The sequence below is a fragment of the Mustelus asterias genome, chromosome 2 (genome assembly GCF_964213995.1).
Source record: "Mustelus asterias chromosome 2, sMusAst1.hap1.1, whole genome shotgun sequence".
In the NCBI taxonomy this organism is placed as follows: Eukaryota; Metazoa; Chordata; class Chondrichthyes; order Carcharhiniformes; family Triakidae; genus Mustelus; species Mustelus asterias.
In genome coordinates, this window is record NC_135802.1 from 105,048,516 (window position 1) to 105,072,631 (window position 24,116).

At 43.1% G+C, this 24,116-nt stretch overlaps 1 protein-coding gene across 2 annotated transcripts in view; it reads right to left on the minus strand.

Moving 5' to 3' along the window:
- The window catches only part of chn2 (chimerin 2), a 336,658-nt gene that overhangs the window by 15,093 nt on the left and 297,449 nt on the right, over positions 1-24,116 (minus strand). For both annotated transcript variants that reach the window (XM_078239728.1, XM_078239735.1), the window contains 2 exons: positions 9,611-9,784; positions 1,614-1,691 (listed from right to left, as the gene is read on the minus strand). In XM_078239728.1, the coding sequence (XP_078095854.1) occupies positions 1,614-1,691; positions 9,611-9,784 (252 nt within the window). The remainder of the gene's footprint in view (positions 1-1,613; positions 1,692-9,610; positions 9,785-24,116) is intronic.

Sequence of the window (24,116 nt, forward strand, 5' to 3'; positions counted from 1 at the left end):
TGGCATCTAAGCTCTTTTTGTGTTCTCTTGGACTCCTGCCATCCATACTTTATGTGGATGAGTACATTAACATCGTCACTTTAATGGAAACCTGACTCAGGTGATAACACCTTCTCCCATATTGAAGCTTCGCAATCTGGATATATTTTTCACTATCTGCCCTACCCAAAGGGTACCTCTACAGTGCTTCCAACCTCCGTGACTAAAAGTAAAACCATTCAAAAAATCATTGAATCTACAATTTCCATGACAGTGGTTCAGTACTAGGAATAATCACCCTGCAATATTTCCAATAGGCTATTAATCTCATATAAGACAAGATCCATTAGGTTTAGCAACTACAACACCAAGAGGGCATTCATTATGATGTCAGCAAAATTATTGGAACTTATACTTTTATAGGGCCAGTAATGGAATAAAAATCTCAAGGCGCTTTGCAGGAGCATTATAAAACAATGACATCAAGCCCACATAAGGAGATAGGATAGATGATCATAATTTTAGCCCGAGGTAGGTTTTAAGGAATGCTTTAAATGAGGGAAGTGAGGTCAAGCTGCCGAGAAATGTAGGCAGGAAATGAGCTTAGGACCCAGGCAGCTGAAGCTTGCCCACCGATGGTAGAGTGATTAAAATCGGGATGTTGAAGAGTCCAGAATTAGATAAGCGCAAATATTTCAGGACATTACAAGGTCATGGAGGAATTTTTAAACCATGACGAGAACTTTAAAATCAAGACATTGACTTACATTTTCTCCTAATCAAGCAGTAAAGATAGGGGTGATAGGTGTATGGAACTTGGGCAAGTTAAGTTTTGGATGAGCTCAAGTTTATGGAAGATGGCAAGTGGAAACTAGTCAGGATGCAATGGAATAGTCAAGTCCAGAGGTAAGAAAGGCAAGACTGTAGGTTTTAGCAGAAGATGAGCTGAGATGTGCTCATGACACAAATATGTTGGCAAAAGCTCATTTCCAGGGGTCAAAAATGACAGCAGTAGAGTGGATGGCATTACATGAGTCTCTGCATTATCAGAGCCATCAGTCTCCAGAATATCCACACACTGAGCCAATCTTTCACTTGAGAATACATTAACCTTGCAATTTCTTGCCACTCTGGGGAAAACTCCTCCATTGAGTCTGTATTGCACATGGAAAAGGACGTAACAGCTGAATATTGAATGAGGACAGATTCCCACAACTACATAGCTTTAATATTCCATTTATTCACTAATAGTCTTTAATTTGCAATACTTCTATTTGACACCTATTCAGGATGATGGTCATAACAACATCTTCTCATTTCCGGTTTCATCTTCACCTTACTCACATCATTCCATGGCTCTGTATGCTTTCTATCATTGGATGCACAAAATTGCACATCCTTCTTCAACTATGGCCAAACATATGTCTTTGCAGTTACATGCAGTTGCATGACAATTATAAAACTGGATATTCAAGGAGCTATGGATTGAAGTATGCAGTGCAAATCATAAGTACACTTTTTCTTCATGTTTATGATCTTGCTACAAACAGGAAAGAAAATCTTACAAAAGTAAAACCAAAACTGTATATTTATTTTATACTGAAGCTAAAAGCATAAGATAGTGTTGCACTCACCTCGGTCAAATGCCATTTTAACATCTTCTATGTGTTCAGTAAATCCAGAGACTCTGTAAAGCCCCTCAGATTTCAAACCTATTTAACAAATGGAAAATTGTTATTTTGGGGTGATAGTGAAGTTTAAAGTGAAAGTTTTCCAAGCACATCCATGAATATTCTCATGTTGCAAATAATACAAGTACCCAGAACCCAACCCTGTGCAGGAAGAAGCCAAGAAGTCTATTAATACCTATTGGTTTTAGTGGGAAAAATAAGGGTTGACATAATTCTCTCATCCATTCAGTGAAAATCAAACATGTAGAAGAGTCTGTTATTATTTTCTTGGTGTATGCATTTAAAACAAGTACAAAAATGTACTTCATGTTATAAATACATTATCATGCCATTGATTGCATTGGAGAGCTGACAACAATCAAAATACAGCTTTCACTGGAATATTTTAATTCCATACATGGGTGTAATACAATACACTTTTAGAAATCACAAGCTAAAGAAACATCCTATCTAGTAGCGTTGGTCCACTAGACAGTGAGTCTGGAGAATTGATAAGGGGAAACAATGAAATGGCAGGGGTGTTGAACAGGTATTTTGGGTATGTCTTCATTGTAGAAGACTTAGAAAACTTCCCAAATATACTTGAAAATCAAGGGATGGACACGAGGGAGGAATTTAAAACAATCTTCATCTTCAGGGTGACCTGTTGAAGCGGGACGGGTTGCACCTGAACTGAAGGGGACTAATATGCTGGCGGGGAGATTTGCTAGAGCAACTCGGGAGGGCTTAAACTAGTTTTGCAGGGGGCATGGGACCCAAAGCAGTAGGGAGACAGAAGAGAAGGTTTAGGACGCACAGAAGTTAAAGAGAGCACATTAAATAGTAAAGGCAGTGTCAGTAATCCTAGTACTAGACAGGTCAGGCAAAAGCAGCGCAGAGGGCAAGGCAAGTCTTGATTAAACTGCATTTATTTCAATGCAAGAGGCCTGACGGGCAAGGCAGATGAACTCAGGGCATGGATGGGTACATGGGACTGGGATATTATCGCTATTACTGAAACATGGCTAAGGGAGGGACAGGACTGGCAGCTCAATGTTCCAGGGTACAGATGCTTTAAGAAAGATAGAACAGGGGAAAGAGAGGAGAGGGAGTTGCGTTTTTGATTAGGGAGAACATCACACAGTACTAAGAGGGGATATATCCAAGGGTTCGCCCACTGAATCTGTATGGATAGAACTGCTGAATAAGAAGGGGGAGATCACTTTGATAGGATTGTACTAGAGGCCCCCAAGTAGTCAGCGGGAAATTGAGGAGCAAATATGCTCCCTCTCCAGCCACACCATCCACATATTGAATGAGAAATTCCTCCTGAATATACTCAACAAATTTCTCTCCAGCCAAGCTCCTAATTCTATGGTTGTCCCAGTCAATGTTGGGAAAGTTAAAGTCTCCTACTATTACCACCCTATTTTTCTTGGAGCTATCTTGAATCTCCTTAAAGGGTCCCAATTGGAAAATAGCTAAGGTAATATCTTTATTCAAGAAATGAGACAGAAAGCAGGAAGCTACGGGCTAGTTGGCCTAACATCTGTCATAGGGAAATTGCTTGAATCCTTTATTAAGTAAGCTATGGCAGGATACTTAGAAGATCATAATTTGATCAGGCAGAGTCTGGCATGGCTTTGTGAAAGGGTAACTAAGTTATTATGAGTTTTTGAGGAAGTAACAAGCAAGGTGGATAAAGGGCAATCTGTTAATGTGCTGTACTTGGATTTCCAGAAGGCATTTGATAAGGTGCCACATCATAGGTTACTACACAAGATAAGTTTACATGGTACACATTAGCATGGATAAAGGATTGGTTCGCTAACAGGAGATGGAGTAGGGATTAATAGGTCTTCTTCAGGTTGGCAGGTTGTAACAAATGGAATGCTGCAAGGATCAATGCTTGGGCCTCAACAATTTACAATTTATATCAATGATTTGGATGAAGGGACTGAATGTATGGTAGATAAAATTTGCCAATTACACCAAAGTAGGAAAATAAATTGCCAAGAGCAGGTAGAACCTCTGCGAAAGAAATAGATACAGTGGAGCCCCGTTATAGCACGATGGTTGGGGTCCATAAAAGTGGGGTCGTGAAAAAAGCAGGGTCGCGCTAAATCGGGGTCACGCTAAATTTGCCAATTATTAGCGGAAAAAAAAGGGTCCAATGACACTATCGCGTTATATGCGAATTCGCGCTAAATCGGGGCACGTTAAATCGGGGCTCCACTGTAGTTTAATTGAGTGGGCAAAAATTTGGCAGATGGGTGTAATGTGGTAAAATGTGAACTTGGCCACTTTGACAGGAAGTATAGAAAAGCAGTACATTATTTAAATGGAAACTGCAGGATTCTGTGGTACAGAGGAACTTGGGTGTCCTGCTACATGAATCAGAAAAAGTTAGTATGCAGGTTTAGTAAGTGATTAGGAAGGCAAATAAAATGTTAGCATTTATGGCGAGGAGAACGGAATCTAAAAGTAGGGAAGTTTTACTGCAGCTGTACAGGGCCTTGGTGAGACCACATCTGGAATACTCTGGACAGTTTTTGTCTCCTTTTTAAAAAACACATATAATTGCAGCAATAGCAGTTCAGAGAAGGTTCACTTGACTCATTCTAGAATGAGGGGCTTATCTTGAACAGGTTGCACCTATACTCATTGGAGTTTAGAAGAAGGTGAGGTGATCTTACTGAAACATACAAGATCTTGAGATTTTATAGAGAGATACGGGGAAAATGTTTCCACTTGTGGGAAGGGTTAGAACCAGAGGAAACAATTTAAGAATAAAAGGTTTAACATGGAGATGAGATTTTTTTTTCTCTCAAAGGGTCATTAGTATGTGGAATTCTCTTCCCCAGAAAGCAGCGGGACTTGGTCAATTAACTTATTCAAGGCAGAGTTATACATACTTTAGATAGATTGGGGGGGGGGGGGGGGGAGTGGGAGGGGGGAGGAGAAATCAAGGGTTAAGTGGGGCAGAGGGAAAGTGGAGTTGAGACTAGAACCAGATCAGCCATGACCTAGCTGGTGGGATGCATGGCAGGGTGACAGGTATTCAGTGGTGGGGGCTGGAGTGGTCTGGTCTGTGTGGTAATCAGGTGATGAGGGATAGTCAGGTCTGGTCAGGGGGGGAAATAGCAGGTGATAGCATGGTCAGGAGGGGTAGCTGAGTCAGGCCATGGGTAATCCGGACTTCAGCTGGGAATTTTAAGGGTGTATTCAAGGATTCGAGATGGGAGACACAGGGTTAGTGTGAGCAATGGGGGGGAATTCAGTTCTGAAATTACCCAGGAGTCAGACTAGGATTTTTCTGTCTAATATTTTCTGGGTAACTGCCCAGGTAAGATTTGGGAAATTGTCCAAAGTCTCTGACTCTTGCTCAGAATGGGAGACATTCACAAAGGGTTGTAGGGAGCAGGGGATTCTTCCATCGGAAGTTCAAACTTCCTGGGCAGCTCCCACCAAGGCTAGTGCATCAGAACTTCAGCAGGGTCCAGATGCGAACCTTGGGTCATATGTCTGGTCTCAGGAAGATGTGGGCCATACACAACAACAGGCAGACCATAATGCATAATGGTTTTTAATCATTCATTGTGTTGTTTAGGAAAATTCACACATTGGCTTTTATTTATCTTATCCAATGTAATGCAACATTTTATCTCTGTTCGAGATATAACACAGAAGCAGTCTCAATTATTAGCATCTATAGAGCCCTTCGTAGCTATCTTTCCTTCCCAAGAACACCAATTTGCATTTATATCGTAATCTTTAGTGTTGCAAAGTGATAGCAGTATGATAACAAAAAGATAATCCCTTATTTGTGATAAATGTTTATGATTGTGCCTTTTTCAGGTTTCAGAATAATTACAAACTAAAAGCAATGCAGTATAACATCCCCAGAAAGATATTAGAGATATTTGCAACAACATTTCTGCAGGTTTACAAAAAAATAGGCTGTGAATTTATAGGCAAATTATACAACTTCTCATGCCACGAACTGCTTTCCCTAACTACTGATGCCATCACTCTCCAAGCAACTTCCTGAGGTTAGACCAGACTGTCTGCAACTTTGGTATCATATTTAATCCCAAAATGAATTTCCAATTATATATTCACATCATCTATTTCCATCTCAGTAACATTGCTCAACAATGCCTTTGCCTCAACTGAACTGCTGCTCAAACTCTCATCCATAGCTTTATCTTCTCTAGACTTGACTATCCTAGTGCATTCTTGGCTGACCCCTCACATTCTGCCCTCCATAAACTTCAGGTCATCCAAAACAGTGCTGCCCATATTCTAACTTGCACCAATTTCTGTTCACTCCCTGTGTTTCTTGACCTGCACTGGCTCCTGGTTCAGCAATGTCTCAATTTTAAAATTCTCATTCTTGTTTTCAAAGAAGGACTTGCCCCAACCTATTTCTGTAATCTGCTCAAGCTCTGCAGCCTGATAAGATATCTGTGCTCTTCTAATTCTGGCCTCTTGAGCATCCTTGATTTAAAATGCTTCACCAATGCTGACCATGCCTTCAACTGCCAAGATCCGAACCATTGGAATTACCTCCATAAACTTCGCCGCCACTTTTTCTCTCTCTCCTCCTTTAGGAAGTCCTTTATTAAATAGTGATCACAATATCAAATGTGAAGATGTTCACCTTGTGGAGTGCTGTTCTCAGTGAGTTGAAAAGAGACCTAGCCTAGCTGGATTGGGATCAAGGATCAGATGGCAAAACAGTCAATGTATAATGGGATGCCTTCAAAAGAGGCTGACACGTTCTCACAAGGGAGAAAGGAAGGGCATCCAAAGTTAGAGCTCCCTGGATTGGTAAAAATAAAGAGATTAAAATGAAAAAAAATGCTCATCATAAATGTTGGATTCTATAGTTCAGTCGAGAAGCAAGCTGATTACAGAGGAGAACTGAAAAAGAAAATAAGAGGGCCAAAGAGAGTCCATAAGAATATTTTAGTGGCTAATTGAAGGGAACCTAAAAATCTTTAATCACGACATAAATATTAAAAGTGAAAAGGGGTGCTGGTTAGGGAACAAAATGGGATTATTTTCTGGAAGTAGGGGACATGGCTGATGCACTGAATTAATTATTTGCATCTCTCATCACTAAAGCAGAGATTACTGCAAATGTCACAATAAGGGAGAAAGTAATAGGCAGCTGGATAGAATAAAAATAGGCAAAGGAGATGCATCTAAAGTTGCCAATGCTGAAAGCCAGTCCAGATGCGATGTATCCTGGGTTGCTGTGGGGAGGGTGGAATTTGCAGAGGCTCTAGCCACAATCTTCCAATGTTCCTTGTGGAAGTGGTGCAAGAGGACTGCAAATCTCACAGCCATATTCAAAAAAGGAGAAAGGGATAAACCAGCATTTAAAAGCCAATCAACCAAATGTCAGGAGAGGGAAAACCTTTAGAGGCACCAACCCATGACGAAATTAATTGCTAATATGATAGTATCTATTAATAAATGAAAGCTTGCATGGATTGATTAATGGCAAATCATGTCTGATTAATTTGATTGATTTTGATGAAGTAACAGAGTATAAGGTAGTTGATGTTGTCATCACAGACTTTCAAAAGACATTTGATAAAGCACCACGTAATAGACTTGTTAGTAAAACTAAAATCCATGGGATTAAAAGTTCAGTGGTTCTTTGAAAATATAATATATTAATGACTTGGACTTGCGGTATATAGTTTGCAGATTACACAAAATGTGAAAACGCAGTAACCGTGGGGAGGATGGTAACAGATTTCAGGATGTCATAGACAGACTGTAAAATGGCCGAGATTAAATGGAGACAAGTCTGCAGTAGTTCATTTTGCTGAGAATGAGGGAAGGCAATATAACCAAATGGCGCAGTTTAGAAGAGTCAACAGGAACAGAGAGATGGGGGGGGGGGGGGGTGGGGGGAGGTGGTTTAATTCACAGGAGCTGCATTTTTATGGAAAGAGTGAGAAACCGACATTGGGAACATGTTTCCAGGCCCTGAACCCTCCCCTGGAGGGGGAAAACAGAAATGAGTTTTACGTTTCATGTGGAGACACGTTTGGCAGCCAATTAAAGGCCATGGAGGGCATGAACGTCAACTCAAGTACAGGTCCAATTTAAATTCCCATGGCAACCATTCCTGTGTTGTACAATGTTCCAGCAAAACCAGAGGCCTGGAACTAGGGATAGGGCAGCACCTCATTTTTCAGATGTAGACCTCAGGTGATGGGGTAGGCCATGAGGGAGAAGAGTGCGGTCTACTTCCTGGAGGGTGGCTGGAGGAGGCCACCCACTCAGACAATGCAAGGGTGTGAATCGACATCACTGCCACTGTCAGCAGCAGAAGAGCCATGAAAAGAACCTGGATCCACTGCAGGAATAGATTCAATTATCTGAGGTGCACCGGTAATGTGAGTGCTACCCCCAACCCTCTGGATATTCAGTTTCCACCAAAGACACCAGCTGGAGGCCAAATGCTGCTTCTGAACATGGGGGGGGGGGGGGGGGGGATGTGCACAGACCACTTACCCCTCCGAATGGCTGCTAACTGCTAGTGAGGACTTACAACTGCTGATGATGCACCTTTCAGTAAATTTGGAGCAGTTGCTATTGGCCACAGATAAGGACAGTAGCGCCTTATCATACTCTTGTTCCTTCAGGATGAATGGGATTATGATGTTTGAGGGAAAACCCAAATAGATGGAGAGATGCACTACCATCAGATCATTATACCAATGGGGAAGAAGCTATGGAAACAGCCATGATCGCAGATAATGAGGAAGTCAGCCATAGTGAAATGTGCACTTGTTATGGAGATTATAAAGGGCAATTCATTCATTAAAGGGGCGCAATGCTATATGTTGAGTTGCATTGGGAGGCACAACACTGCAGAGAATTTTGGAGCCTGCCTACCTCCATTCCTGTCCTGGCAGGATCCAAATATCAAACCCAAAGTTCCTTGAAGGTGGTAGGGCAATTGATAAGGCTGTTTAAAAAGGCTCAAGGGGTCCCATGACATTACAAGAAGTACTACAGAATACAAAAGCAAGGAAATTATGCTAAACCTTTTATAAAACGCTAGTTAGGTCCCTGCTGAAGTATTGTGGCCAGTTCTGTGCACACCACTCTAGGAAGAAAGTTAACTCATTGGCAAAAGTGCAGAAGAGGTTTACTGCAATGGTACCAGAGATGAAAGACTTCAGTTATGTGGAGATACTAGAGAAAATGAGCTTATTCTCTGAGGAACAGAAAAGATTAAGAGGAGAATTAATAGAGATCGTCAAAATTTTAAAGGAATTTGATAAAAATAAGGAGCAGCTTTTTCCAATGATAAATAGGTTGGTAACCAGCGAACATAGATTTAAGATAATTGGCAAAAGAACCAGAAGCAAAATGAGAGAAAAAGCACAACTAGTTGTAATGATTTGGAATGCACTGCCTGACAGGCTGCTAGAAGCAGCTTCAATAATAACTTTCAAAGGGAATTGGTAATCACTTGAAAAGGGAAAAAAAAGCTCTGCTTGGAGCAAGAGCAGGGGACTAGGAGCAATTAGACAGCTCTTTCAATGTGCCAGCAGAGGCCAGATGGGCCAAATGGCCTCCTTTTGTGTTATGTCATTCTATGATTCTACAACAGTTGCAATAAACAATCCAACAAATAAAGGTGCAAAATCTATGGATGTCATAGGATCACTTTATTAATTGTTTTTGTATTGAATCACTTTCCTTTGTGGATGTCATTAAAGGCAATTTCGTAGTGATGTGACATTGTGAAATAGTAATGCAAGACAAAAGGGCACCTGTGTAGTCAGTACTTGCTGAAATCAGAGTCTCAGTCTGGTAATGCAAGACAGGAATAACTAAAATACTCCAACTACCTTTGGGCACGATATAACTAAACAAACATTCAACCAAAATGATATTTTACAGCATTATGAAGAGTTTGTTCAAACCTCGTGCTTCAATCTCTCGAATACACATATCCACGACCATGGGTCTCTGCGTATTATGTGCTTTTACCAGAGTTGTCAAGTCACAACTATACACTTTCTTGATTCTCTTGAGGTCAGGCTGACAGTCATTGGGTACAAATTTTGAACACTGCTTATGTACATTCAGTCCACAATCTGGAACAAAAACCAACAGAAGTGGAATTAAACAATGCTTTTGTTATGTGACTCAGAAACACAGTTACTCTAAGTAAATCACAAAATGTATACTTTTGCTATGAATTTCAAGTATGATAACAGATTTTGTACCGACAAGTTATACTTTTAGTACTGGTCTGCTTAAGGCAGATCAATTCTGCAAGTTGCATGCAATAAAGGAAAGGTGAATGGCTGGAAGGAGAAGTAGTAAGGAAAGCTTTTCTATTTATAAACATTAGAACAGTTAGCTCAGAAAACAGTTAAGAGTTAATTTTATTAAAAATGAGAAGGGGAATAGGAAAGAGGAGGGAAAAGGCAAGAAACATTTAAGTTCTTTACACTTTTATTTAAAATTGTTTCAAGAAATTCTTTTTGTAGTATTACAGTTTAAAAACTAACACAAGTAATTTTTTTACAGTAATATTGGCATTTGTTCAAGTATGAACCCGTCAGCAGTAATACAAGTGTGAACTGTAATCCTGTACAATTTAAACAAAACATTTTAAACTGAAAAGAGAACTGGTGAGTCACGGCTTGTACATTAGATTTATTGTGTTATTTCTATATTAGAAAAATGTGGTTTTAGACAAGGGCAAAAGTCTCACTTGTGTTCTTAATGCCTTCTTCATGAGTCAGCGGCAAAAAGTTGAAGTATTCCAAAATTAACAAAGGGGAGTACAAAGAGAGAGAATTCTGACATTCACATGTTTTGTTTCTAACCAGTGATGTGATAGGTTAATAAGAAATTGTGATACATTAGTATTTTTGACGCATGTCAAAAATAACTGTGGGCAATCCTCAATCTTCAAGTTTCACTGGATTATACAATAAAAACTTTCATTACAGATTAGTTTCACTTGGCAGGGAAAGCAGTTCTATGAGTTATTTGTCAGAGTACTCCTCACGAAAAACATAAACAAAATTCAATGAAAATAGTGACAAGCAATGCACAAAATGAGTAATTATACAATCCTGATAAGTATATTCACTTCCTCTGACAATGAAATTTTACAAAAATAGTGATGCTTGGGGTGAAACTTCAATACAGAGAAAGTAAATAGGAATCCAAATCAATAATTATATTAAACACATTTTACAACTATGGGGTGTACAACTGTATAGACAACATATAATCACCTACAAAATTTGAGGAAGATACAAAATTAATTAATGTCAACAACAACACAAGATTCTAGCTTATGTATTGGCAATTACCATTAGGCTAAATTTCTACTACATCCAAATTGGCACCAGTTGATTACAGAATAATCACTCAAACATCAATATAATACTGGGGAGGGAGGTTATTGCTGTTCTTTCCTTCTGCTTCAACAAATACTGACAATTCTTAGTTTCGGGTCATGGAGAAACAGTAGGGCAAACCTGGCACGAGTGCTACATGATGTGGAGACGCCGGCGTTGGACTGGGGTAAACACAGTAAGAGTTTTAACAACACCAGGTTAAAGTCCAACAGGTTTATTTGGTAGCTTCTCCTTCGTCAGATATCCACTCCATCTGACGAAAGCTAAAGGCATTTGCTACCAAATAAACCTGTTGGACTTTAACCTGGTGTTGTTAAAACTCTTAAGAGTGCTACAGCCACGTCTAAATACTGAAGATAAAAATGAGTGAATCCAGAACTGCAATCTGGATCCCGATGCAAGTCCCACCTCCCTGTCTTGCAGTTTCCTTCCTTGGCTGGTTTCTAATCATGTGGAACCAGAACACTCCATGGCGCACACAATCTATGTCTTTCGTATACTGATTACCTCAGTATATACAGTACAATATACAGGATTACCTCACGATGCTCCACTTCTCCAGCTTCCACCCTAAACACATTAAAAAAGCCATCCCCTATGGACAAGCCCTCCGTATACACAGGATCTGCTCGGATGAGGAGGATCGCAACAGACACCTCCAGACGCTGAAAGATGCCCTCATAAGAACAGGATATGGCGCTCGACTCATCAATCAACAGTTCCGACCTCCTCAGAAGACAAACACGGGACACGGTGGACAGAGTACCCTTCGTCGTCCAGTACTTCCCCGGAGTGGAGAAGCTACGCATCTCCTCCTGAGCCTTCAACATGTCATTGATGAAGACGAACATCTCGCCAAGGCCATCCCCACACCCCCACTTCTTGCCTTCAAACAACCGCGCAATCTCAAACAGACCATTGTCCGCAGCAAACTACCCAGCCTTCAGGAGAACAGTGACCACGGCACCACACAACCCTGCCACAGCAACCTCTGCAAGACGTGCCGGATCATCGACACGGATGCCATCGTCTCACATGAGAACACCATCTACCAGGTACACGGTACCTACTCTTGCAACTCGGCCAACGTTGTCTACCTGATACACTGCAGGAAAGGATGTCCCGAGGCATGGTACATTGGGGAAACCATGCAGACGCTACGACAACGGATGAATGAACATGGCTTGACAATCACCAGGCAAGACTGTTCTCTTCCTGTGGGGGAGCACTTCAGCAGTCACGGGCATTCAGCCTCTGATCTTCAGGTAAGCGTTCTCCAAGGCGGCCTTCACGACAGACGACAGTGCAGAGTCGCTGAGCAGAAACTGATAGCCAAGTTCCGCACACATGAGGACGGCCTAAACCGGGATGTTGGATTTATGTCACATTATCAGTAACCCCCACAGCTTGCCTCCTGGACTTGTGGGCTGTCCTGTCTGGAGACAATACACATCTCTTTAACCTGTGCTTAATGCTCCCTCCACCCACATTGTCTGTATCTTTAAGATCTGGTTGGCTGTGGGGATTCACATTCTAATCAGTATTCTGTAACTTGATTTTGTGTCTCTGTGCCCTGTTTGAGAGCACATTTCCACTCCAGCTGACGAAGGACCAGCACTCCGAAAGCTAATGGTATTTGCTACCAAATAAACCTGTTAGACTTTAACCTGGTGTTGTTAAAACTCTTACTTTTGTATACTGACCATTGTCAATTGTTGTTAAAACCCATCTGGTTCACTAATGTCCTTTACGGAAAGAAATCTGTCGTCCTTATCTGATCATGTGACTTGAGATCCACAGCAATGTGGTTGAGTCTTAATTGCCCTCAGGGATGGGCAATGAATACTGGCCCAGCCAGTGATGCCCACATCCCATGAATGAATAAACGAGTCACTTTCTTGAAACATTGTATTTCATCTGGTGTAGGTGCACCCATGCTGCTGTTAAGAGGGAGTCCATTTTTTTTAACCCAGTGTCAGTGAAGAAATTGGATAAAGTTCCAAGTCAGGATAGTGTGTGGCTTGGAGAGAGACTTTCGGGTGGTGGTGTTCTCATGCATCTGCCCTTGTCCTGCCAGGTTGGAGAGGTTGTGGATTTGGAAGTTGCTGTTAAGGAGCCTTGGTGAGTTGCTTAAGGGCATCATGTATATGTTACACATTGCTGCCACTTTGCACTGGTGGTGGAGGAAGTGAATGTTTGTTGATGGATGGGGTGCCGATCAAGTGGGCTGCTGGATAAGAGTCATAGTGTCTTGAACGTTGTTAGAGCTGCACTCATTGAGGCAAGTGGAAAGTATTCCGCTCTATCACTGACTTGCGCCTTGTCCATTGGTGACTCAGGGGTGAGTTAATCTTTGTAGAATTCCCAGCCTCTGATCAGCTAATATAACCACAGTATTTGTATGGCTAGTCAAGTTATGTTTCTAGTTAATGGTAACCCCCAAGATAGTATTGGTGAATGATTCCGTGATGGCAATGGTGTTGAAAATCAAGCAGAGATGGTTGGATTCTCACTTATTGGAAATGGTCATTGTCTGGCACGTGTGGGCATGATATGCCACAGAGAACTCAAATTAACACTGATGTGGCAGCCAAATGTGTATGCACCACAAAGATGTTTGGTGCAGTTGGAAGCCCAACAAAAAGCCTAAGGCCAGTTGCCAATGAGTATACAGTCCATCAGTAACTTGGCAAGAGGCTTTGTGATGAACTTGGAGCCCATTCTTTCTATATGGAAGTAGTGACTGACTCAGTTTGCACAGTTGTGGGCCCATGCACGATATTGATAGCTGTTGTCGCAGTTTCCAGTGCAGCACAAGCAGTAACCACCCGTGTCCAAGTGTTGAAAGAGAAACTCAGACTCTTGACATCATGACTGGGATTACTTAGTGCCAGTGGACTGGCAAGGTCTATCAGAAGAAAAGCAATCTGTTCTTCAATATTGCTGAGATGCTGCCCGACGAGGGGAGCATGAATCCACTGTCGCATCTCTGGAAGATAACACGTCTTCCTAACTCATTTCATTATACCAGTGTCCTCACTGTTGCTTGTCAAGCTGCCTGCTTTGGACAACTGCCATCCATGCAGTTCACAGCTAAGCCCACTAACCTTAGAGCTGTCCAAGTTTGCCCTCCATGGCTATCTATTTGCCAATAACCAAACTTTGGTTTGCTGTGATGCCTTACCTGCAGCTGACACAGCAGTAATGTGAACATGTACAGTAGAAGTTCTAATCCTAGTGAAGTCACATGCTCTTTGACTAGAGAACCTCCCTTGTACAACAGTGGAAGAAAAATATGTTGCAAATATCTCCAGGGGCAGCCTGGAATGAATCAGATGTGTTTTTTTAAAAAGTCCATGCCACAGCCAGTGGCAATACAGTCCTTGCCTTGCTCAGAGGCTCAGGTCAAAAAATTGCTCTCTGAACTGCCCCGGAAAGATTGTGCCTTCTGTCAAGAGCCCTTCTCTCCTGCCTCCCTCTTTCAGCAGCTTATCCTGTTCATGCTCACAGTCAAGCTGTATTCCAAGGAGAATACCTGCCAGTGCATCCATGTCTGGGAGCAATTGGTTTGTGTAGAAGCCTTGAAGTCCGCAGCACCTGCCACACCACACTGTAGACATTTGCAACATTAAATAACTATAGAAAGTACCAAACACTTTACAACTGAGACAAAATCAGAAGAAATCAACCAGTAACCAGAGCTTTGACAAAGGGTCATTTGGACTCGAAACATCAGGTCTTTTCTCTCCTTACAGATGCTGCCAGACCTGCTGAGATTTTCCAGCGTTTTCTCTTTTGGCAACCAGTTGCATGGAATTGATGATCCCTTTAAATTGTAATGGTCCATGTTAGGGAGGCTGTGGTGGAGGTGACGGCGGGGGCGGTGGGGAGGGGGAGAGAATAATTCCTGTTGCTAAACACATGCTTGGCTGTGTGAGAGTTAAGCGACAGTCTTTGCTAGAGTGTTGAATTTGAAAATGGCAGTGCTCGTGTATGCTGACTGACATCATGATCTGCCTGCTCTCCATATCTCCAGCAGAAGATCTCAATGCAACACTAACACCCGTACTAATACGGCAACTGATACAACTTAATTTCCCCCTCAAGTGTGTGCAAGTGCTCTGAAGGCAATTTTTAAGCTCTAAGAGCCCTCAGCCAAGAAACAAGAGCAAATGGTTCCAATTTCTCATTCCTTGTGTTTTAATAATAATTTGTATTTTTTAACTTCATTCAAGGGATGTGGGCTTCAATGACTAGGCCAGCTTTTATTGCCCATCCCTAATTGCTCTTAAGAAGGTGGTGATGAGCTGCCTTCTTGAAGTGCTGCAGTCCGTGTGGTGTAGGTACATTCATAGTGCTGTTAGGGAGGGAAATTTGTGTAGCATCTTTAACGTGATAAAAGATCCTAAGGCATTTCAGAGGTTTTAACAACATCTGACATTGATGCTAGCAGGAGATATTAGAATGACAAAAACTGAGTCAAAGAAGTATGTTTTAAAGAATATCTTAAAAGGAAGGAAGGAGAGAAAGAGTGATAGAGAGGTTAAGGAGGAAATTCAAGAGCTTAGTGCTTTGGCAGTTCAAGGTACAGCTGCCAACAGTAGAGTGATTAGAACCAGGATGTGAGAGGCTGGAGGAGGAGAGAGAGATAGGGAGTGGTGAAGCTATGAAAAGATTTGAAAATAAGGATCAAAATTTTAAAATCAAGTCTTACTAAACTGAGAGCCAACGTAGATCAGCAAACACAGGGTCATGGCTGAATGGGACTTGGTGCAAGTTTGGATATGGGTAGCAAAGTTTTGGATGAGCTGAGGTTTATGAAGTGTGGAAAGTGGAACTCCAGTCAAGTGTACACTGGAACAATCATATCTAGAGGTAATAAAGGCGTAGCAGTTTCAGCAGCGGATGAGCTGAGGCAAGGCACGTACGTCTTAAATACATCCAGCAATGTACATCCATGACAGATACTGGGAGCATAACTTGTATCCAGTCTAATCAAACTGAGCATCTGACATGTAATCATCAATAATTATTTAAAATCTAATCTCTGAATGCACTTGCTGTCAGCAATTTTACTATACAAATTCCTATTTCTAAAGCCCTAATGAAAAATGTGTTAAAAATTTGTCAAACTGTAACAGAAACAGAAAATTCTGGAAATACTTAGCAGGTCACGCAGCATCCGTGGAGAAAAAAAATGCAGTTATCATTTCAGGTCACTGATCTTTCATCGGAACATGGAACATGAAACATTGAGCAGAACCTTCTAGACCTGTCTGGAGTGGGAAGCTTGGTGGGTGGCTAACGTAATTTAGAGGAAGGCAAAAAAATCATTTTTTTGACGGCAGGATGAACTTTTGTATTAAGTTCTCAGAACTTTAAAAGGCTGGTCAAGCTTCCTGATAATCAGTGTCAGGAAACCCTTGTGCAAGTCTTTGCATGTCATGCATGCTCAAAAGATCAGCTTGTATTAAGAGAGATATTTAAATGAGGGTACTGAGAGGCACTGGGCACAGTGAGAGTTAGAGGGAGCTGTTGGATCAGGTAAGGTGGGAGTAGAGTCATGGGTGGTTGGTGCATGGTCTCATGGCAGGGGGATTTCTGGAAAGTCCGCATTTAGCTTGGCTCAAAAACAAGAGGGGACAGTCAAATGAGGGGCATGGGTACTTCGGCAGTTATGGGGGTTAGAGGAAGAATGTCCACATAGATATCGTAAGAAGTCTCACAACACCAGGTTAAAGTCCAACAGGTTTATTTGGTAGCAAATACTATAAGCTTTCGGAGCGCTGCTCCTTCGTCAGATGGAGTGGAAATGTGCTCTCAAACAGTGCACAGAGACACAAAATCAAGTTACAGAATACTGATTAGAATGCGAATCCCTAAAGCCAGTATAATCCTAACACTTCTCCAAGACGGCCTTCACGACAGCGCAGAGTCGCTGAGCAGAAACTGATAGCCAAGTTCCGCACACATGAGGACGGCCTAAACCGGGATGTTGGATTTATGTCACATTATCAGTAACCCCCACAGCTTGCCTCCTGGGCTTGCAGAATCTCACTAGCTGTTCTGTCTGGAGACAATACACATCTCTTTAACCTGTGTTTAATGCTCCCTCCACCCACATTGTCTGTACTTTTAAGACCTGGCTGGCTTTAGGGATTCTCATTCTAATCAGTATTCTGTAACTTGATTTTGTGTCTCTGTGCACTGTTTGAGAGCACATTTCCACTCCATCTGATGAAGGAGCAGCGCTCTGAAAGCTTATCGTATTTGCTACCAAATAAACCTGTTGGACTTTAACCTGGTATTGAGACTTCTTACTGCGTTCACCCCAGTCCAATGCCGGCATCTCCACATCACATAGATATCAACAGGGTCCAGGGTTACAGAAGGGAGAATAATGGCAAGGTTGTGATTGTGTGGGAGGATGTGGGGGAACTTAATGGGCAACAAGGGGAAGGTAGAAGGTGCTTGATGTTCTGGCAAACCTCAGATGCACCATGTTGAACCTGTCAAGGTTGTTGTGCAGTTTGTAAAACATTTCAAGCATTCGATATGGGAGCGGGGTTTCATCTCAGATGGGAGGAGTTAATGCTTTGATTTTTGGGCTGAGTAAAGAGGCACCTATTAATGACAGGTCCACTCCGTGGAGAAACAGATTCTGCTGAGTTCTGCTCTCAAGGTTGCAATGTCCAACAGCCAGCACTGTTCCATGACTAGTGGATCACATTCACAGCAAGAACATGTCAAGGTCTGGAACTGCCATATATTGATTTGATTTGTTATTGTCACATGTTACTATACAGACAAAACATACCGTTCATAGAGAAGGAAATGAGAGAGAGCAGAATGTAGTGTTACAGTCATAGCTAGGGTGTAGAAAACGATCAACTTAATGTAAGGTAAGTCCATTTAAAAGTCTGACAGCAGCAGGGAAGAAGCTGTTCTTGAGTCGGTTGGTACGTGACTTCAGACTTTTGTATCTTTTTCCTGAAGGAAGAAGGTGGCAGAGAGAATGTCCGGGGTGCGTGGGATCCTGGATTATACTGGCTGCTTTGCCGAGGCAGCGGGAAGTGTAGACAGAGTCAATGGATGGGAGGCTGGTTTGTGTGATGGATTGGGCTACATTCACAACCTTTTGCAGTTCATTGCGGTCTTGGGCAGACCAGGAGCCATACCAAGCTGTGATACAACCAGAAAGAATGCTTTCTATGGTGCATCTGTAAAAGTTGGTGAGAGGCGTAGCTGACATGCCAAATTTCCTTAGTCTTCTGAGAAAGTAGAGGCATTGGTGGGGTTTCTTAACTATAGTTATATTATTATAGTTATATTGTTTGCAGACTTGCATCTGTTGCTGTCAGAGACAGGCATGAAGGAAGGGAGGCAGGCAGACAGACACCTCCAAGGGCATGGGTAATGGATGGCAGTAAAGTCCCTATTCCAAACCCCCCTTCTCCCCGGTAAATGGTCATGGCTGACAAGGACTTGTGTGTTTATTTTTTTATGATGCCATGGTATTGGTGTCTCTATACAGTCAGAGTCAACCTACCTGGTTTGAATTTGAACAAAGCCCAAGCCGCACACTCAAATGATGGCCGGTATTTGAGCTTCATCATGCTGGAATATTCAGTGATGAAAATGTTGATAAAGTGAGAGAAGTGACTCAACAGGTGGGCTTGTCTGAAGTGGGACTAGTCTGCTTTATTCCTTAACAGAGGTGTCACTCCTACTGTGGTTAACAGAGCATTCAACCGGATTCCATCCATTTCCCACACCTCTACCCTCACCCCTTCCCCTCACTCCCAGACATTGATAAGGTCCCCTTGTCCTCACTTTCCATCCCATAGCTTCCGCATTCAAAGGATCATCCTCAGCCATTTCCGTCAACTCCAGCATGATACTGCCATGAAACACATCTTCCCCTCACTCTCCCTGTCAGCATTTTGCAGGGATCACTCCCTCTGCGACACCCTGGTCCATTCCTTCATCACCCCCAACTTCTTATCCTATTCCCATGGGCACCTTCCCTTGCAATTATAGCAGGTGCAACATCTGTCCCTTCATCTCCCTCCTCATCTGTCAAGGCTCCAAACACTCCTATCAGATGAAGCAACATTTCACTTCCTACAAGGGACCTAAGGGACCGCGCTGGGGAACTGGAACTGCAGTTCAATGACCTTCGTCTGGTTAGGGAGAATGAGGAGATGATAGATAGGAGTTACAGGCAGGTGGTCATACCGGGGCCACGGGAGACAGACAAGTGGGTCACGGTTAGGAAGGGGAAGGGGAAAGGTCAGGTACTAGAGAGTACCCCAGTGGCTGTGCCCCTTAAAAATAAGTATTCCTGTTTAAGTACTGTTGGGGGGAGCAGCCTCCGGTGCAGAGTCTGGCCCGGCAGCTCAGAAGGGTAGGGAAAGGGAGGATGAGCAAACTGACCACAGCACAAAGGTACAGGGAGCCATCCAAGTGGGGGGAGAAACAAAAAATGTAGTAGAAATTGGGGATAGTACACTTTTGGATGCTGTTGGGGGGGATGACTTAGCAGGGGTAAACCATGGTGTACAGGTCACTGGCTCAGAGTCTGTCCTTGTGGCTCAGAAGGGAAGGGGGGAGAGGAGTAGAGGATTAGTCATTGGGGATTCCATAGTTAAAGGGACGGATAGGAGATTCTGCGGGAACGAGAGAGACTCGCGGTTGGTGTGTTGCCTCCCAGGAGCCAGAGTCCACGATGTCTCAGATCGTGTTTTTGAAATCTTTAAGGGGGAGGGGGACAAGCCCCAAGTTGTGGTTCACATAGGCACTCAAGACATAGGTAGGAAAAGGGATGGGGATGCAAGGCAGAAATTCAGGGAGTTAGGGTGGAAGCTTAGGGCTAGAACAAACAAAGTTGTTAAAGATAGAACAGTACAGCACAGAACAGGCCCTTCGGCCCAAGATGTTGTGCCGAGCTTTATCTGAAACCAAGATCAAGCTATCCCACTCCCTATCATCCTGGTGTGCTCCATGTGCCTATCCAATAACCGCTTAAATGTTCCTAAAGTGTCTGACTCCACTATCACTGCAGGCAGTCCATTCCACACCCCAACCACTCTCTGCGTAAAGAACCTACCTCTGATATCCTTCCTATATCTCCCACCATGAACCCTACAGTTATGCCCCCTTGTAATAGCTCCATCCACCCGAGGAAATAGTCTTTGAACGTTCACTCTATCTATCCCCCTCATCATTTTATAAATGTCTATTAAGTCTCCCCTCAGCCTCCTCCGCTCCAGAGAGAACAGCCGTAGCTCCCTCAACCTTTCCTCATAAGACCTACCCTCCAAACCAGGCAGCATCCTGGTAAATCTCCTCTGCACTCTTCCAGCGCTTCCACATCCTTCTTATAGTGAGGTGACCAGAACTGCACACAATATTCAAAATGTGGTCTCACCAAGGTCCTGTACAGTTGCAGCATAACCCCACGGCTCTTAAACTCCAACCCCCTGTTAATAAAAGCTAACACACTATAGGCCTTCTTCACAGCTCTATCCACTTGAGTGGCAACCTTTAGAGATCTGTGGATATGGACCCCAAGATCTCTCTGTTCCTCCACAGTCTTCAGAACCCTACCTTTGACCCTGTAATCCACATTTAAATTAGTCCTACCAAAATGAATCACCTCACATTTATCAGGGTTAAACTCCATTTGCCATTTTTCAGCCCAGCTTTGCATCCTATCTATGTCTCTTTGCAGCCTACAACAGCCCTCCACCTCATCCACTACTCCACCAATCTTGGTGTCATCAGCAAATTTACTGATCCACCCTTCAGCCCCCTCCTCTAAGTCATTAATAAAAATCACAAAGAGCAGAGGACCAAGCACTGATCCCTCTGGCACTCCGCTAGCAACCTGCCTCCAATCCGAAAATTTTCCATCCACCACCACCCTCTGTCTTCGATCAGACAGCCAGTTACCTATCCAATCTGCCAACTTTCCCTCTATCCCACGCCTCCTTACTTTCATCATAAGCCGACCATGGGGGACCTTATCAAACGCCTTACTAAAATCCATGTATATGACATCAACTGCCCTACCTTCATCAACACACTTAGTTACCTCCTCAAAAAATTCAATCAAATTTGTGAGGCACGACTTGCCCTTCACGAATCCGTGCTGACTATCCCGGATTAATCCGCATCTTTCTAAATGGTCGTAAATCCTATTTCCATCAATTTACCAACCACCGAAGTAAGACTAACCGGTCTATAATTACCAGGGTCATTTCTATTCCATTTCTGGTTTGTTACCTGTGCCATGTGATAGTGAGGAGAGGAATAGGGAGAGAGAGCAGTTGAACACGTGGTTACAGGGATGGTGCAGGAGGGAGAGATTCAGATACCTGGACAATTGGGGCTCTTTCTGGGGTAGGTGGGACCTCTACAAACAGGATGTTCTGCACTTGAACCAGAGGGGTACCAATATCTTGGGGGGGGAAATTTGCTAATGCTCTTCGGGAGGGTTTAAACTAATTCAGCAGTGGGGTGAGTACCTGAATTGTAGTTCCGGTGTACAGGAGGTTGAGAGTAGTGAGGTTATGGATGAGGTTTCAGAGTCGCAGGAGTGTACTGGCAGGCAGGAAGGTGGTTTGAAGTGTGTATACTTCAACGCCAGGAGCATCCGGAATAAGGTGGGTGAGCTTGCAGCATGGGTTGGTACCTGGGATTTCGATGTTGTGGCCATCTCGGAGACATAGATAGAGCAGGGACAGGAATGGTTGTTGCAGGTTCTGGGGTTTAGATGTTTCAGCAGGTGCAGGGAAGGTGGTAAAAGAGGGGGAGGTGTGGCATTGTTATTCAAGGACAGTATTATGGTGGCAGAAAGGATATTTGATGAGGACTCGTCTACTGAGGTAGTTTGGGCTGAGGTTAGAAACCGGAAAGGAGTGGTCACCCTGTTGGGAGTTTTTTTATAGACCTCCGAAAAGTTCCAGAGATGTAGAGGAAAAGATTGCAAAGATGATTCTGGATAGGAGCGAAAGTAACAGGGTAGTTGTACTGGGAGACTTTAACTTTACAAATATTGACTGGAAAAGCTATAGTTCGAGTACTTTAGAGGGGTCGGTTTTTGTCCAATGTGTGCAGGAAGGCTTCCTGACGCAGTATGTAGATAGATCAACAAGAGGCGAGGCCACTTTGGATTTGGTACTGGGTAATGAACCAGGCCGGGTGTTAGATTTGGAGGTAAGTGAGCACTTTGGTGACAGTGACCACAATTCGATTACGTTTACCTTAGTAATGGAAAAGGATAGGTATATACCAAAGGGCAATAGTTATAGCTGGGGGAGAGCAAATTATGATGCGATTAGGCGAGATTTAGCTGGCACAGGTTGGGGAAGGAAACTGCAGGGGATGGGCACAATTGTAATGTGAAACTTGTTCAAGGAACAGCTACTACGCGTCCTTGATAAATATGTACCTGTCAGGCAGGGAGGAAACAGACGTGTGAGGGAACCGTGGTTTACTAAGGAGGTTGAATCTCTTGTGAAGAGGAAGAAGGAGACTTATGTTAAGATGAGACGTGAAGGCTCAGTTAGGGCACTTGAGAGTTACAAGTTAGCCAGGAAGGACCTAAAGAAAGAGTTAAGAAGAGCCAGGAGGGGACATGAGAAGTCTTTGGCAGGTAGGATCAAGGAAAACCCTAAAGCTTTCTATAGGTATGTCAGGAGTAAAAGAATGACTCGGGTAAGATTAGGGCCAGTCAAGGACAGGAGTGGGGAGTTGTGTGTGGAGTCTGAAGAGATAGGAGAGGCACTAAATGAATATTTTTCATCGGTATTCACACTGGAGAGGGACAGTGTTGTCGAGGGGAGTACTGGGATGCAGGCTGTTAGACCGGATGGGATTGATGTTCATAAGGAGGAGGTGTTATCTATTTTTACCCTTTCCAGAATTGCTAAGTCCCCTGGGCCGGATGGGATTTATCCTAGGATTCTCTGGGAGGCTAGAGAGCAGATTGCAGAGCCTTTGGCTTTGATCTTTGTGTCGTCATTGTCTACAGGAACAGTGCCAGAAGGCTGGAGGATAGCAAATGTTGTCCCCTTGTTCAAGAAGGGGAGTAGGGACAACCCTGGTAATTATAGACTGGTGTGCCTTACTTCTGTTGTGGGCAAAGTATTGGAAAGGATTATAAGAGATAGGATTTATAATCACCTAGAAAGGAATAATTTGATTAGGGATAGTCAACACGGTTTTGTGAAGGGTAGGTCGTGCCTCACAAACCTTATTGAGTTCTTTAAGAAGGTGACCAAAGAGGTGGATGAGGGTAAAGTGGTTGATGTGGTGTATATGGATTTCAGCAAAGCGTTTGATAAGGTTCCCCATGGTAAGCTTTTGCAGAAAATACGGACACATGGGATTGAGGGCGATTTAGTGGTTTGGATCAGGAATTGGCTAGCTGTAAGAAAACAGAGGGTGGTGGTTGATGGGAAATATTCATCCTGGAGTTCAGTTACTAGTGGTGTACCGCAAGGATCTGTTTTGGGGCCACTGCTGTTTGTCATTTTTATTAATGACCTGGATGAGGGCGTGGAAGGATGGATTAGTAAATTTGCGGATGACACTAAAGTCGGTGGAGTTGTAGACAGTGCGGAGGGAAGTGGCAGGTTACAGAGGGACATAGATAAGCTGCAGAGCTGGGCTGAGAGGTGGCAAATGGAGTTTAATGCGGATAAGTGTAAGGTGATTCACTTTGGAAGGAATAACAGGAATACAGAGTACTGGGCTAATGGTAAGATACTTGGTAGTGTGGATGAACAGAGGGATCTGGGTGTCCATGTGCATAGATCCCTGAAAGTTGGCACCCAGGTTGATAGGGTTGTTAAGAAGGCGTACGGTGTGTTAGCTTTTATTGGTAGAGGGATTGAGTTTCGGAACCAGGAGGTCATGCTGCAACCGTACAAAACTCTGGTGCGGCCGCATTTGGAGTATTGCATACAGTTCCGGTCGCCGTATCATAGGAAAGATGTGGAAGTGTTGGAAAGGGTGCAGAGGAGATTTACCAGGATGTTGC